The sequence below is a fragment of the Neofelis nebulosa genome, chromosome 16, assembly GCF_028018385.1.
Source record: "Neofelis nebulosa isolate mNeoNeb1 chromosome 16, mNeoNeb1.pri, whole genome shotgun sequence".
In the NCBI taxonomy this organism is placed as follows: Eukaryota; Metazoa; Chordata; class Mammalia; order Carnivora; family Felidae; genus Neofelis; species Neofelis nebulosa.
The window spans coordinates 11069893-11085302 of NC_080797.1; the positions used below are offsets into that span (position 1 = coordinate 11069893).

General features: G+C 44.4%; 1 protein-coding gene across 2 annotated transcripts in view; it reads right to left on the bottom strand.

The window, feature by feature from the left end:
* The window catches only part of PRPSAP2 (phosphoribosyl pyrophosphate synthetase associated protein 2), a 47030-nt gene that overhangs the window by 18035 nt on the left and 13585 nt on the right, over window positions 1-15410 (bottom strand). For both annotated transcript variants that reach the window (XM_058702524.1, XM_058702523.1), the window contains 2 exons: window positions 12896-13011; window positions 5935-5990 (listed from right to left, as the gene is read on the bottom strand). In XM_058702524.1, coding sequence (XP_058558507.1) covers window positions 5935-5990; window positions 12896-13011 — 172 coding nt within the window. The remainder of the gene's footprint in view (window positions 1-5934; window positions 5991-12895; window positions 13012-15410) is intronic.

A 15410-nucleotide genomic window follows, 5' to 3' on the forward strand; every position in this document is an offset into this window, starting at 1 on the left:
TTCTTCTTATAAAACGGACTTCTAGTGTCATATTTAAAAAATGTTTGTCCAGGGGCACCTGGGTGGCTCGGTCGGTTAAGCGTCCGACTTCGGCTCAGGTCATGATCTCATGCTCCGTGAGTTCGAGCCCCGCATCGGGCTCTGTGCTGACAGCTCAGAGCCTGGAGCCTGTTTCAGATTCTGTGTCTCCCTCTCTCTCTGCCCCTCCCCTGTTCATGCTCTGTCTCTCTCTGTCCAAAAAATAAATAAACGTTAAAAAAAAAATTTTTTTTTAATAAAAAAAAATAATAAAAAAATAAAAAAATGTTTGTCCAACCAAAGTCACAAAGATTTTTCTCCCATGTTTTCCTCTGGGAGCTTTATAGTTTTAGGTTCTACATTTAGGTATGGGATTCATTTTTAGTTGATGTTTGTATATGATGTAAAACATGGCTCAGAATTGATGATTTTGCACATGAATTTCCAGTCATTCCCACACCATTTGTTCAAAGGACTATCCTTTCTCCATTCAGAATTGCCTCTGCCCCTCTGCTGGAAATCAGTATTCGAGATACACGTAGGTCTATTTCTGGACTCTGTTCTGTTCCACTGAGCTATTTTTCTATCTTTTCCCAATCACACACAATCACGATTGCTTTAGCTTTATGGTCAGTCCTGACTTCAGTGTTACATCTCCAACTTTGGTATCCTTTCTCAAAGTCTAAGTAGCACTTACATATCTACCGAGTGGAGGGGCAAGTCCACCTGAATCATATTTGGCCAACACCCAAATCCCATAATCACTGATGTGGAAAACACCCTGAGAAGTGATTAGCGGTGCCATTACTTTCCAGTGAACATACACAGTTCAATCACCATGGATCGCCTTCTTCAGCCCCTTGGGTGTGTTTCTTCGTCTGAGAGAGAGAGAGAGAGAAAGAGAGAGAAAGAGAGAGAGAGAAGACACTGGCCTCCTAGCTAGAGAAGATCAAGTGAGGTAACACAGACGTCTTAGTTCCAGCTGCTGTAACTGGATACCACAGACCGGGGGTGCTTAAACAGCAGAAATGTGTTTCTCACGGTTCTGGAGGCTACAGGTCCAAGATGAGGGCCTGCTTCCCGGTTTGCACACGGCCTCTGTCTCTCGCTGTGCCCTCGCGGGGCAGAGAACAGACGGCCCCTGCAGCACTGGTCTCTTCTCCTAAGGGCACTAAGCCCATACATGACGGCTCCTCCTTCGTGACCTAATTACCTCCCAAAGGCCTCCCCTCCTAAAACCATCACAGTGGGGGTGAGGATTTCAAGAATGTTGGGGGGACACAAACATTCAGTCCACAATAGCAGCTAAAACATCTGCCGCTAAACCTAAGCTCCCTGAGGGCACCTTCTCGGGCCTCATCCACCCGGCACAATAGCTTCTCAATAAACATCTGAATGGGTAAATGACAAACTCAGTGTGGTACAGCCCACCCTTGAACAATATGGGTTTGAACTGCGTGGGCCCACTCATAGCCAATTTTTTTTTATATACATACAGTGCAATACTGTAAATGTATTCTCTTCCTCATGATTTTCTTAATAACATTTTCTTTCCTGTAGCTTACTTTATTGTAAGAATACAGTATGCTACACGTAACATACAAAATTTGTATTAGTTGACTGGTTACGCTATCAGTGAGGTTCTAGTCAACAGTGATCTGTCAGTAGTTAAGACCTGGGGGAGTCCAAGTTATGCGTGGATTCTGAAGCACAGGGGGGGCGGCACCGCTAAAACCTGTGTTGCTCAAGAGTCAACTGTACCAACAAATGCCAAATAAATGAATCTATTACAATGATAAAATCCCATCAACACATGAAGTTAGATGTAAACTGAGTATTATAAAAGTTACCAAAAGCCTATCCATATGGGCGAGTCAAATGAAAATTCATCATATTCTTTTGGTATTTAGTGGGAAAAAACCGATCGACACACACTGCTGCTACTCCGGTCTCCGCCGAGATGGAAGGCCCCCCACCACGGAGCAGAACTGAAAACCCGGATGTTACACATGAAACAAACCTAAGAAGCCTCTGAAGAGGACAGGAGACACAGACTGGCCGGGGACCTCGGGACTGCGGGGATAACAAGGTGCTGAGCCCTCTGGTCTTTCTGTCTCGTTATCCCATATCCCAGACTCGCAGCTGGAGAGGCGGGCGACCCAAAATGCCAAGAGGCACATACCAAAGAAGCGCAGACAAAAGCCTGCTTTCTCCAGCCACAGGACCAAGAGAGAGACCGCCTCCCACGTCAGAAAACTTTAACCCTACCCCCGGCCACCCCAGGAAAAACCAGCTATGCCACTCGCCCACACGAGTTTAGGTCAAGCAGGGGGCCTGCACCGCCTCCCTTGCCAGGCGATAACGATGAGCCCCAAACCCGCCAACGGGGTAGCTGAAGAGACGGCCAAGTAGGGGGCTGGCACTCTTCATCCCCACCGGGCGGTCATCACCCACCGCGCCCCGCCGGGTGTCAGTGCAGAGGGACACCTGGACTTCCACCCCGACTCGGCAGTAAAGAGGTGCCCTTCCCCCTCCCCTGTGAGGTGGCGTCAGATGGGGCCCCGTCAGTCAGTGGTAACAGGGCCACTCCCCACCTGTGTCAGCAGAGGATTCCCAGGGAGCGGTGCTCGCACTCTGACCCACTTGTGAGTGTCTTCATCCGACTCTTCCTACAAAGCCACGGCAACCACAACAGTGTGGTGCTGACATACAGTCAACAGAACAGATCTGAGAGTCCAGAAATACACACAAACATCTATGGCCGAGTGATTTTTGACAAGAATGCCAAAGCCATTCAAGGGGGGAAAGAACAGTCTTTTTGACAAATGGTGCTAGACAACCAGACAATCACGTGGAAAAGAAAGAAGCTGGACCCCTACCTACACCTCCCTGCAGACACAAAAATTAATTCAAAATCGATCGACAACCCAAACCTAAGAGCTTAAACTACACTATTGGGAGAAATCATTAAGTAAAACTTAATGCCCTGGGTTTAGCAATGGCTGCTTAGATACGATGCCAAAAGCAAAAGCAGTAACAATAATGCTAAACCGGACTCCATAAAATTAAAAACTTCTGTGCGTCAAAGAACCATATCAAGACGGAAAAAGACAACCTGCAAAATGGGGTAAAATATTTACAAACCACGTATCTGATAAGGATCTAGTCTCCAGAATATATAAAGGACTCCTACAATTCAACCACAAAAAGAAAAACCACCCAGTTAAAAAATGTGCAAAAAGGGGCACCTGGCTGGCTCAGTCGGTTGAACATCTGACTCTTGATTCTGACTCAGGTAGCGATCCCAGGGTCGTGGGATGGAGCCCCGCGTCAGGCTCTGCAGTGAGCATGAAGCTTGCTTAGGATTCATTCTCTCTCTCTTCCTCCCTCCCTCCCTCCCTCTGCCCCTCCCCTAGCTCATACTCACTCTCTCTTTAAAAAAAAAAAAAAAAGTACAAATGACTTGAGTAGACATCTCTCCAAAGAAGCACATGAAAAGACGTTCAACATCATTCATCACCAGGGAAGTACAAATCAAAACAACGAGACACCACTTCACACCCACCAGGATGGCTGTAACAGTAACGAAACAGCAAATAAGCGTCGGTCGGGATGTGGAGAGATTGGAATCCTCGTACGTTCCTGGTGAGAATGTGACATGGTGTGGCAGCCCCTCAAAAAGGTAAACACAGGGGGCACCTGGGGGGCTCAGTGGGTTGCACATCCAACTTCAGCTCAGGTCATGATCTCACAGTTTGTGAGTCCGAGCCCCGGGTTGGGCTCTGCCCTGGCGGTGTCTCCCTCTCTCCACCCCGCCCCTGCTCACACTCTCGCTCTCAAAAATAAAGAAACATTTAAAAAAAATGTAAACCTAGAATTACCATACGCCCAGCGCTTTCAATCCTAGGTATCCATCCAGGAGAAAGGAAACCACGCGTCCACACAGCAACGGGTACACAAATGTTTGCGGCAGTGCTACTCACAACAGCCACTAGTGGCAACAACCCAAACGTCCCTCAATACGTGGATGGCTAAACAGGCTGGAAGAGTAGTCAGCCATAAAACGGATTGAGATCTTGACACAGGCGACATCGTGAAGGAACCCCGAAAACATTGTGTCAAGTGAAAGAAACCAGATGCAAAAGGCCACCCAGTGTACGATTCCATTTATATAAAATGTCCAGAAGAGGCATATCCAGAGACAGAAAGCAGATCAGTGGTTGCCAGGGGCTGGGGAGAGAAGGGAATGGAGAGTGATTTCTTAACGGGTCCGGGGTGTCCTTCAGGAGTGATGAGAAAGTTCTGAAACAAGAGAGTGATGGTCGTTGCACAACACTGTGGGGGCGCTAACTGCCAATGAACTGTAGACTTTAAAACGATCAGTTCCACGTTCTACGATTTTCACCTTCACGACAACTGAAACCATGTGTATCAGAGAAAAACAAATTACTAAATTAAATCTGATCCAGCACGATGCTTGGAAAAATGGGATCTTATGTTCCAAGACGAGTCACGGTTGGCTCCAACTTAATCAAATGGACAAGACTCTGCTGATAAAGACTCTTAACGGAAGCGCTGTGTGGACACAGCACTGGCTGCACTGGACACAACTTCATGTTTTTAGCAGTAATGCCAACCTTGTTAATAGACCCAATGTCATTCCTCGTTTACCACGGAAAACTACTTATCGTAATACCTTCGAAACCAGCGGCTTATTGTCCGCGAGCTCTCCTCATCCTTCAGTAGCAACGGTCTGCGGGCCCAGGCCAGAGGTAGGTGCCTGTGGCCTCCTTACACACCACAGGGCTTAACAGGGATCCAGTGACCAAAGGCAGGATAATTCCGGGACACAATTTTAAAAGAGCTTTTTTAGGAAAAAGCCTTTCTTCCAACATTTGCTTTTATTCTCTCCCTTTCCCACTTTGTTGGAAACGCTGGTGTAGGAAATCCTCTCAACCCCAAGCCTCTTTAAGTCCTGTATTACTGATTCATCAGTTACTCCAGGTTACACAGAACCCTCAGCACTGCCCTATTTGTAGGCCTTTCAGTAAAATGTCACCTTTTAACATGTACCAGTAAGTGGCCTCTTGGCTGGATATAATTCTGTTAATAAATTACTGTTCTTCTAATAAAAGGCAGTGAACAGTCACAAAGTATATTCACTGGTATTTTAAAGGGCAGATCTGAAGACCGACGAGCGGCTGCCAATCAAGAACTAGGTCAGGCATCCCTACACCTGGAGGTTTCTGACTACTGGTCACATATTGGGATTGAAAAAAAAAGACGAAAATACATCATCATTTTTAAAATGGAGCCAGCAGACAATCTTCTTTTTTTTTTTTTTTTTTCAACGTTTTTTATTTATTTTTGGGACAGAGAGAGACAGAGCGTGAACGGGGGAGGGGCAGAGAGAGAGGGAGACATAGAATCGGAAACAGGCTCCAGGCTCCGAGCCATCAGCCCAGAGCCCGACGCGGGGCTCAAACTCGCGGACCGCGAGATCGTGACCTGGCTGAAGTCGGACGCTTAACCGACTGCGCCACCCAGGCGCCCCAAGCAGACAATCTTCTAAACTAAAAATCCACAGGGGTGCCTGGGGGGCTCAGTCAGTTAGGCATCCAACTCTTGACTTCAGCTCAGGACATGATCTCACAGTTTGTGAGTTCGAGCCCTATATCAGGCTCTGCACAGACAGTGCAAAGCCTGCTTGGAACTCTCTCTCCCTCTCTCTCTTGTCCCTCCCTGCTTGTGCGCGTGCACTCACTCTCCCTCTCAAAATAAATAAGCTTAAAAAAAAAAAATTAAAAGCCCACAGAATTAAGGGAACCGCTGAGACAGAATCCAGAATGTCCAGGATCCAACTGGGGATGTGATTCTCCACATGGACCCAAGGAGTAGTCATGAGCTCCCACCTACCTTTTGGCCGAGGCTGGAGATTTGGCCACGATCACTGCATTCCTGTAGTCCGGGATCTGTGACAGATTAAGAGGTCAGGGATTACTCCAGAGGCTGTTCACGCCAGCACCTGACAGTCAATAAAAAGGAACATTCCTAGACTCAAAACTGTCATCTGGTCACATGAAAAGTCTTCCAAAAAGAGAAAAAGTTCAAAGTAAATTTCCCCTTTGGAAAATGAAGAAACTCCTACTACCTAGGAAAAAATATGACGGAGGTATGAGCCTCACAGACTTAAGACAAAAAGTAATGCTAATCAGTGATTAGCTGATATCCAGGGGCCAGTGAATACTGTAATGGGGTATAAAAACGTTTTTATAAAGTCAACAGGAATTCCTCTCATGAATCCCCGTTACATGCAATTTCACAGTGCAAGGATGATATGCATCCAACCTGAATCCAAGGCAACTGTCACATTCCAAATTAGTACACTCCATACGAATGACTCCCATATCTGAGTCATGGCATTTTGAAGAAACCAATTTGTTAAAGGATAGTCAGGATGGTGGGGTTTTTTAAAGATATGAAGAACCCTTAAGAAAATAACTAAAATATCAGTCTACTCTGCAGCCTTTTACTGTTGGAACATTTGAAGTGATTGTAATTGAAGATATACCCATTATCGACTTCTGAGAGTTTATAAGACAGAACTCTTTTTAAGCTGTGCAGTGATTTATTTCTGACTTCATCCTAGCAGTAGTTTCAAATTACGTTCTTGACATTCAGACACTTCGTTAAATGGTATTATTTCATTCAATATACCCTCTTCACTTTTTTTCTCACAACTATGCTATATCAATGAATTTCTATATAAGCATTAATAACATCTAACACTTTGTACAATGCCTAGTACACGGGAAGCACTAAGTAATACTTAGTAGATAAACAGAACACTGATTTGAAGAACGCTCTAATGCAGAAACACCCAGCATAACCACATGGGTCGGGTATCTTTATAGGGCAGCCTAATTCGTCCAACACTACCAAGGAGTAAGGGAGCAAAAAATACACATGGGTATTTTCCTTACTTTCACTGGAAGTCTTCCTAAACTGTTTTATGGACTTCCTTGTCTCTCACCAAATATCATCAAACAGCGCAAGCCCAGCCAAGAGGAGAAGTAACAATGAAGGAAAACAGTTAATAAAGCAAATAAAAGGAGACTTTAAAAGAAAGGACTCTTTAATAAAAACAGGTCTATTTCGGGGGTACGTGGCTGGCTCAGTTGGTAGAGCATGAGACTCTTGATCTCAGGGTTGTGAGTTCAAGCCCATGTTGGGAGTAAAGTTTGCTTTAAAAAAAAAAAAGAAAGAAACGAAAACAGGTCTATTTTCTCCCCAGGAGCTACAACAGGAAACTGTACACTTAAAGAACTGGCTGTTAAGAAAAAGAACCAGGGGCGCCCGGGTGGCTCAGTCAGTTAAGTGTCTGACTTCAGCTTAGGTCATGATCTCGCAGTTCATGAGTTCAAGCCTGGCGTTGGGCTCTGGGTTGATGGCTCAGAGCCTGGAGCCTGCTTCAGATTCTGTGTCTCCCACTCTCTCTCTGCCCCTCCCCCGCTTGTGCGCGCGCGCTCGCTCTCTCGCTCTCTCTCTCTCTCTCTAAAAAATGAATAAACATTTTTAAAAAATTAAAAAGAAAGAAAAAGAACCAAAAAGAAACCTAGGCAGTGGAAATAAGAAACTCACTAACGGGCTTTTACGGTGGCAGAATGGACACAGATAAACAAGCCTGGGTCTTCAAGCCAAGGGATTTTCCCACAACACTATATATAACAATGCAAAACTTGAAAAAGACCAAATAACAAAAAGTGAAACAACAGAAACTAGATCCAAAATTTTCAACATCTAACAGTTCCCAAAGCAAAGAATGAGAAAACAGAAGAGATGAGATACTCAAATAATAGGGGGGAAAAATGCCCAGGGAATGAAAGAGACCCAGGGAGTATCTAGTGACATGAAAGGAAAAAAGATCTACCCCAGACACATCATGCGGAAGTTTCCAAACCACAGCAGAAAAATGAGACACCATGGGGGCAATTCCTGCCTGCCCCAAAAACACACTGGACGCACACTCACGCTAAAACTCAAGAAAGGGAAAAATTCAAATCATATAGCATTGTTTTGGTCATTAAGCTTGCAAAACTAAGTGCACAGGGAAATAGACACTATCATATGTACTGTTAGTGAAAGTATCAATTAATACAGCCCCTTCGGAGAACTGCAAGTTTCATGATATCATATTGAAATATTAAATTTTCATGATATTCAAATATTAATTTTTCAGGAAATTGAGATTTTTGCAATATCTACTAAAGCATTAAAAATGTAGATTACTTTTCTATCAAGCAATTCTACTCCCCAATATTTTTCAAAAAAACATGTAAGTAATCAGAAAGGTAAGTACAAGAATTTCCAATGCAGCATTATTTAACGATAAATTTTTAAGTAAAATATTTCCTCTAAAAGAGTGAAAAATCGGGGCACCTGGGTGGCTCAGTTAGTTTAGTGTCCAACTTCAGCTCAGGTCATGATCTCATGGTTTGTGGGTTCAAGCCCTGTGTCAGGCTCTGTGCTGACAGCACAGAGCCTGCTTTGGATTCTCTATCTCCATCTCTCTGACCCTCCCCCACTTGCACGCTCTCTCTCTCTCTCTCTCAAAAATAAACATTAAAAAAAAAGAAGATAAAACATTCACAGCCCTTTAAAAAAAAAAAAAAGGTTGAAAAATTAAAACAACCTATTATCCAATCAAGAGGAGGACGGTTGAAAAAACTGTGGCTCATTTAAACTTGTGCTTTAAACACTTAAACACGTAGCCATTTGATCTTAATTAAACTCAAAGAAAATGATTCAGTTCTCAGTCACACTAGCCACATGCAACGACCACGGGCGACCATACTAGACAGCGGCTAGAACATTTTCACAATCACAGAAAGTTCTACTGGCCATCACTGATCTAAACTCAGAACTACGATGTAGCAATTATGAATCTTAGCATGGCAAGACCTCCAGACACCAGCGTAGCAATGGAAAGAACAAGTTGCAGAACAAGGCAAACAATATGTTAACTGTTTTCTGTTCTTTGTTTTTTTCCAAAAAAGCACCCACAAATCAACATCTGTAACTATGTATATAGACAAGGAGGCGAATACAGAGAAGTCTGGGAGGACACAGGGCACAAAGCAAGCTGGCAACAAGGGCTACCCCTGCAGAGGGGCCAAGGACCAGGCTGGTGGCCCAGGGAAGCTGGGGCCTGACCAGTATGGTCAGAATTACTATATACACACATGCATGTCCCTGTCACTGCCACTGTCAACATAAAGTTTCATTTTTCACTTTAGAAGAAAATGACTCTATCAGGCAGAAGGGAAAACATACCCCATATCCAGTTTCCAGCTTCCAAACTCTGAAGTAATTTTCTCCTGAACCACTAAGGGAAAACAACATCCAGGGCCACTGTGGAACCACAAAGAATCAAACTGCCCTACACCCTCATACTCCCTTGCTATACACCCCTATCCTGTCCTGATTTCTCATCCCCTGCCATATCTCATTTCTGTAAAGAGAGTGGCTGGATTCAAAGACACTAAGAAGAACACTGGGGTCGGGTGGGAGGTCAGGGGGAGGAGGGATGCAACTCAAGAATCAGAAACAGGATAACTCCAGGGGCACCTGGATGGCTCAGTCGGTTAAGCGTCCAACTTGGGCTCAGGTCATGATCTCATGGTTTGTGCGTTCAAGCCCCGCATCAGGCTCTGTGCTGACAGCTGAGCCTGGAGCCTGCTTTGGATTCTGTGTCTCCCTCTTCCTGCCCCTTCCCCACTCTCACTCTGTCTCTTTCTTTCTCTCTCTCTCAAAAATAAACATTAAAAATTAAAAAAAAAAAAAAAAAAAAGAAACAAGATAACTCTAGAAGTTCCTATTTAAAAATTGATGAGATAGGATGGGATCTCTACATACACCAGAGAAATATACTTGTGGCCCTCCTCTTCATCATTTCCTTAAGAATCCTGGTGCAGACCGATGATCTCTAGAACTGTCACCGTAATACCTTGTCATTTTTTTAAAATACCGCATTGTGTTTAATCAATACCCAAGCCAATTTCAGTCATATTTTAGTATCTCTCTGATTTGGATGTCCTAAACTCAGTAGTGTCTTACAGCTGCTGTCGGCCCCACAGCAGCTGTGATGTGCTTTTCCAGCCCTTCACACATGTGAAGAAGGCCATGGCATTCATTTCAAACAAGCCACAGGCACTGCTGGTTCTATACGGGCCGGGTTTGACTGCCATTTAAAACGTCTCCAGCAAGAGTTCCCTATGATTCGGCATTAAAACGAACAGCGACAGTGCATGCAGAAAGACACAGCACGTAGACAGCAGGGTGTAGATTTCACATTCGTGGCTCAAGCAGTCATCGCTGGAGGAATGACTGCAAGTGAGTATCTTCCCATAAGGCGATAATGGAATGCTCTGTGGGACCTAACAAAGGAAGGCTGTGCACTGCCAGTGAAGCTGGAAAGGACTGAATCTCAAAGGACACCTAACACGCACACCACACCGCGACTGAAGGAAGAAGAACCTGCCAAACTCCCAGGAGAGAGGCCCAAAGCTTCAAGGCCATGAGCATCCAATTATCGGGACTTTCCTTCCAACTCTGGCAGAAAGGGCTTCAATTCCAGTGACGGCTCAAGAGAGAAATATGTGAGCTGTCAGATCGGAAAATGTCAGCATCAGCCTTGCAGAACAGGATCACTGAGGGACACAAAGGCACTGTGTCACACAGCTAATCCACAGTGTTTCCTTCCTTCCTGATGACCTAAATAATGTAAAGCTTAGCTGATGGCATCTTCGATTCGGTAAGATATGGTCAACTAAAACAAGCACGCTGTAAAAGGCAAAAAGAACAGAAGTCCTTTTAAACAGTGAGCTCCTGTAGAGTACTTCATTTTTTTTTAAAGTTTATTTATTTTGAGAGAGACAGAGAGAGAGAGAGAGCGAGCGAGCATGCATGTGCAATGTGTGAGCAGGGGAGAGGCAGAGAGAGAGAGGGAGAGACAAAATCCCAAGCAGGCTCTGAGCTATCAGCGCAGAACCCAACTTGGGGCTAGATCTCCCAAACCATGAGATCATGACCTGAACCAACATTGAGAGTCAGACCCTTGGGACGCCGCCTGGGTGGCTCAGTCAGTTAAACATCTGACTTGAGTTCAGGTCATGATCTCACAGTTCGTGAGTTCAAGCCCCGCACTGGGCTCTGCGCTGACAGCTCAGAGCCTGGAGCCTGCTTCCAAGTCTATGTCTTCTTCTCTCTCTCTGCCCCTCCCCGGCTCGTGTTCTGTCTCTCAAAAACAAATAATCGTAAAAAAAAATTTTTTTTTTTTTTTTAAAAGTCACTTAACCGACTGAGCCACCCAGGTGCCCCTAAAGTGGTTAATTTTATGTTATGTGAATTTTACCTCAATGAAAAAAAAAAATCTGAACATGTCTGGTTATGTAGACTCCCTAAAGAAAACTACAGGTTACAAACAGATATATGTGAAACAAATACTAACCAATGGCTACAATCAAGAATTAAAAAAGGATGCCTGTGGCACAGAAAGAAACACACAAAACCACTGAGGAAACACACAAACAAAAGGCATTAAGCACCTTTTCACAGAAAAGGAAATCTACGAAGAGACGCTCGATTTCTTACATCATCAGAGATATATCCATCGACGTGACAGCAACACACCAGGCCACAGCCATTCAACAGGCAAAAGTTTTAAACTCTGGTAATGTAAGTATTGAAACAAAGATGGATCCACAGACTACCTGACTCACTGCTGGTCAGAACGGAAAGGTGTAACTGCTTTGGGAAAAATTAAACACAGACCATGCCATCTAGAGATGAATATAGAATCACGATACACTTGCTTGCACACCACAGGAGACACCTACAAGAGTGTTCACAGGACACAATCACAAGAGCAAAAACCTATGAGTAAACTGTGACAAGGCTGCACAGTGACTATTTCTCAACAGTCAAAATGGATGCACCGTGACACATAACATGGATGAGTCTTACTAACGTAACAGCAAGTGAAAACTGCCCCCAAATCACACAATCTGACTCTTTATAAACTTAAAAAAGTGTATTGTTTTTGTCTTTGAATAATACCTGTATGTGTATGTACATATGCGATAAGACCATCTACAAAGGAAGTCAAGAAAACGATGAAGCAAGACTCAGGATAGTGGCTCCCTTGGGCAGGAGGAGGCAGGGGGATGTGACAGAAAAGGACCACATGAGTGGATGTCAGTTATGACGGATCTAGTTTTCTTCCTACGCGGGAGGATCACGGCCGGTGACCACTACAGACAGATGGACAGAGAGACAGGCAGAGCGATGGAAACACAAATGAGGGCCAGGTGCACGTGTGGACCAATGACGACAGTTAGTTGACCATGATCACAACTAGTTCAATTCTAGGTACCTGAGGTCCAAAAGAAAACACAATTTAAAGAGCTTCACAAAAGAAACAAACTGCAGATTAAAAATTTGAAAACACAGGGGCACCTGGGTTGGCTCAGTCAGTGAAGCGTCCAACTCTCAATTTTGGCTCTGGTCACGATCTCATAGTTCATGGGATCGAGCCCCGTGTCAGGCTCTGTGCCGACAGTGTCGAGCCTGCTTTGGATTCTCTCTCCCTCTCTCTCTGCCCCTTTCCCACTCACGCTCTCTCTCAAAAATAAATAAACTTTAACAAAAAAAAAAAAAAAAAGAATTTTAAAATACACTGAATTACATTTATAAAGTAAATCGTGCTTTAAGCAGAATACACCAAGTTTTAATCCTTGACAGGTGGCCCAAGGAAATGGAAATGCATCTTTTCAACCTTAAACAGAATGTTAAAATACAGAAGTATGAGCTAGCCCACCTCTTCTTGAATATACTGCAGTAAAAAGGGAGATGCTCTTAAATTATCAACAGGAATGTTGAAGAAGCCTTGAATTTCCTTCTGGTGCAAATCCATAGTAATAAGATGAGTTAGACCTTTGGAAACAAAGCAGACACAAACATATGAAGAGCTAAATAACCAGCTGTATTGCATGAAATAAGCATATATACATACTATATATAATAGCATTTAAAAAACTGCTCTCTAATCAAAAAGACTCAGAGTCTCTCTCTCTCAGGTTTTTTAATTCAATGACACTGTGAGAGAACAGAAAACATATAGTGGTCTCTGACCCCTGTCCCTAACACAGAGCTCCTAAAACCCTGGTACATTCCTAAGAGAAAAGAGCGCTAGGAGCACCTTCTGTTCTAATGAGGTGACTTTTGGTTTTTTTTCAATTTTTTTTTAATGTTTATTTATTTTTGAGAGAGAGAGACAGAGAGAGACAGGGTATGAGTGGGTGAGGGGCAGAGAGGGAGGGAGACACAGAATCCAAAGCAGGCTCCATCCAGGCTCTGAGCTGTCGGCACAGGGCCCGATGTGGGGCTCGAACCCACAAACCATTGAGATCATGACCTGAGCTGAAGTCTCCCTACTGAGCTACTCAGGTGCCCCCTAATGAGGTGACTCTTGGTGGGCTCTTGGAGCTTGGAATTTTCAGCCTTCACCCCATCCCCACCTCCATTCTCCAGAGGCAGGGGAAGGGGCCGGAAATGGAGCAGGCACGAGGAAGCAGAGGTTTCGGGCAGCTGTCAGGTAGGTGAACAGGTGGAGGTGCTGGCAGAGGTCATGGGCTCCGCAGCCCTCCCCACATGTGGGGCCTCGCATCCCCTCCAGCAGGATGATCGCCTGTATTCTTTATCTTACGCTTTTCCAATCAAGTGGCAAACAGTAAGTGGGCAGTTTTCCCGAGTTCTGTAAGTTGCTCCCGCAAATAATCAAATCTGAGGATGGGTCCTGGGAGCTTCTGATTCAGAGCAGATTGGTCAGAAGCACAGGTGTCTACCTCCAGGTAGACAGTGTCAGAATTCAGTTAGATTGTAGGATACCCAGAGGCGTCTGGGTGGCTCAGTCAGTTAAGCATCTGACTTCGGCTCAGGTCATGATCTCATGGTTTGTGAGTTCCAACCCCACACTGGGCTCTCTGCTGTCAGCACGGAGTCTGCTTCAGATCCTCTGTCCCCCTCTCTTTCTGCCCCTCCCCCGCTCACACTCTCTCTCTCTTTCTCAAAAGTAATAAACATTAAAAACAAAAAACAAAAAACAAAAACCGTAGGATACCCAGCTGATGTCATGGAGAATTGCTAAGTGTAGGGAAAAACCTCTACACATCTGGTGACCAAAAGTGACATCTTCTGCGTGAGTAGTACAAGAGATACACAGGAGGGGAACTGGCTTTTTCCCCACTCAGAAGGGAAAGACTGGGTGGTTTTCTTACACAGAGATACATGATTTTCACATCAATTTATAGTCTTAAAACAGCAAAGGTAATAGTAACGAAGAAAGGTCTCTTATAATTGTATTAGAGCAAGTTACATCTCCTTGAAGTTTCCTTAATAGGTACAGCAAAGCCATATTAAGACAAATATTGTCTTAAGATCTTAAGACAAACTGCACAGGCCTGTAACTAGAAGAAATGAAGAACCTTCACCTCCACTGGCTCTTCAAAATGATCATCATACTTGAAATGATCATCAGAAAAGTATAAGGAGGGGCACCTGGGTGGCTCAGTCAGTTAAGCGTCCAACTTCAGCTCAGGTCATGGTATCACGGTTTGTGAGTTCAAGCCCCGCGTCGTGCTCTGTGCTGACAGCTCAGAGCCTGGAGCCTGCTTTCGATTCTGTGTCTCCCTCTCTCTGCCCCTCCCCTGCTTGCGCTCTGTCTCTCTCAAAAATTAACAAACATTTTAAAAATTAAAAAAAAAAAAAAAGAAAGAAAATAAAAGTAGAAGGAAAATCTAATTGGAAAAGTTTTAAAAGCCAAACTTGACCCAAAAACCAGGAAAGTCAACCTGGTGGCCCATCCAGGATCAAGGCCAGAAGAGAAGACAAGCATCTTTTCGCAAGGCTCAGTGAGCCAGCCTGCTCCCTTCAGCCAGCTTTGAAAACTCTGAAAACTGACTTTTCAATAGGTTGTAACACTGAAGTTGCTGGGGTTCAAGTTTCACCAAGTTATGGTGTGTTTTGTTTGTTTCTTTGCCTTCTCTGGAATGCTACAGTAGAAAATTTATTCCATAGTAAGTGACTGTGTTCAAACGCAGTGATGTGGGAATATTTTAATCCTTCCCTCTCTGTGCCAGTGCTCCAGGATATGTGGCTTCTACAATCATACACACGCATGCACGTGCCCACACAGGCATGTGCACAACTCTGAAGGTTATTCAGAAACAAGGGGGAGACAATTAGGCTACCTGAAAAGGCGCAACACAAATTACCACATATGGTTTGCAAAATATGCCAATGTGTGCTGCGAAGAGGCTAAAGGAAGTTGTTGC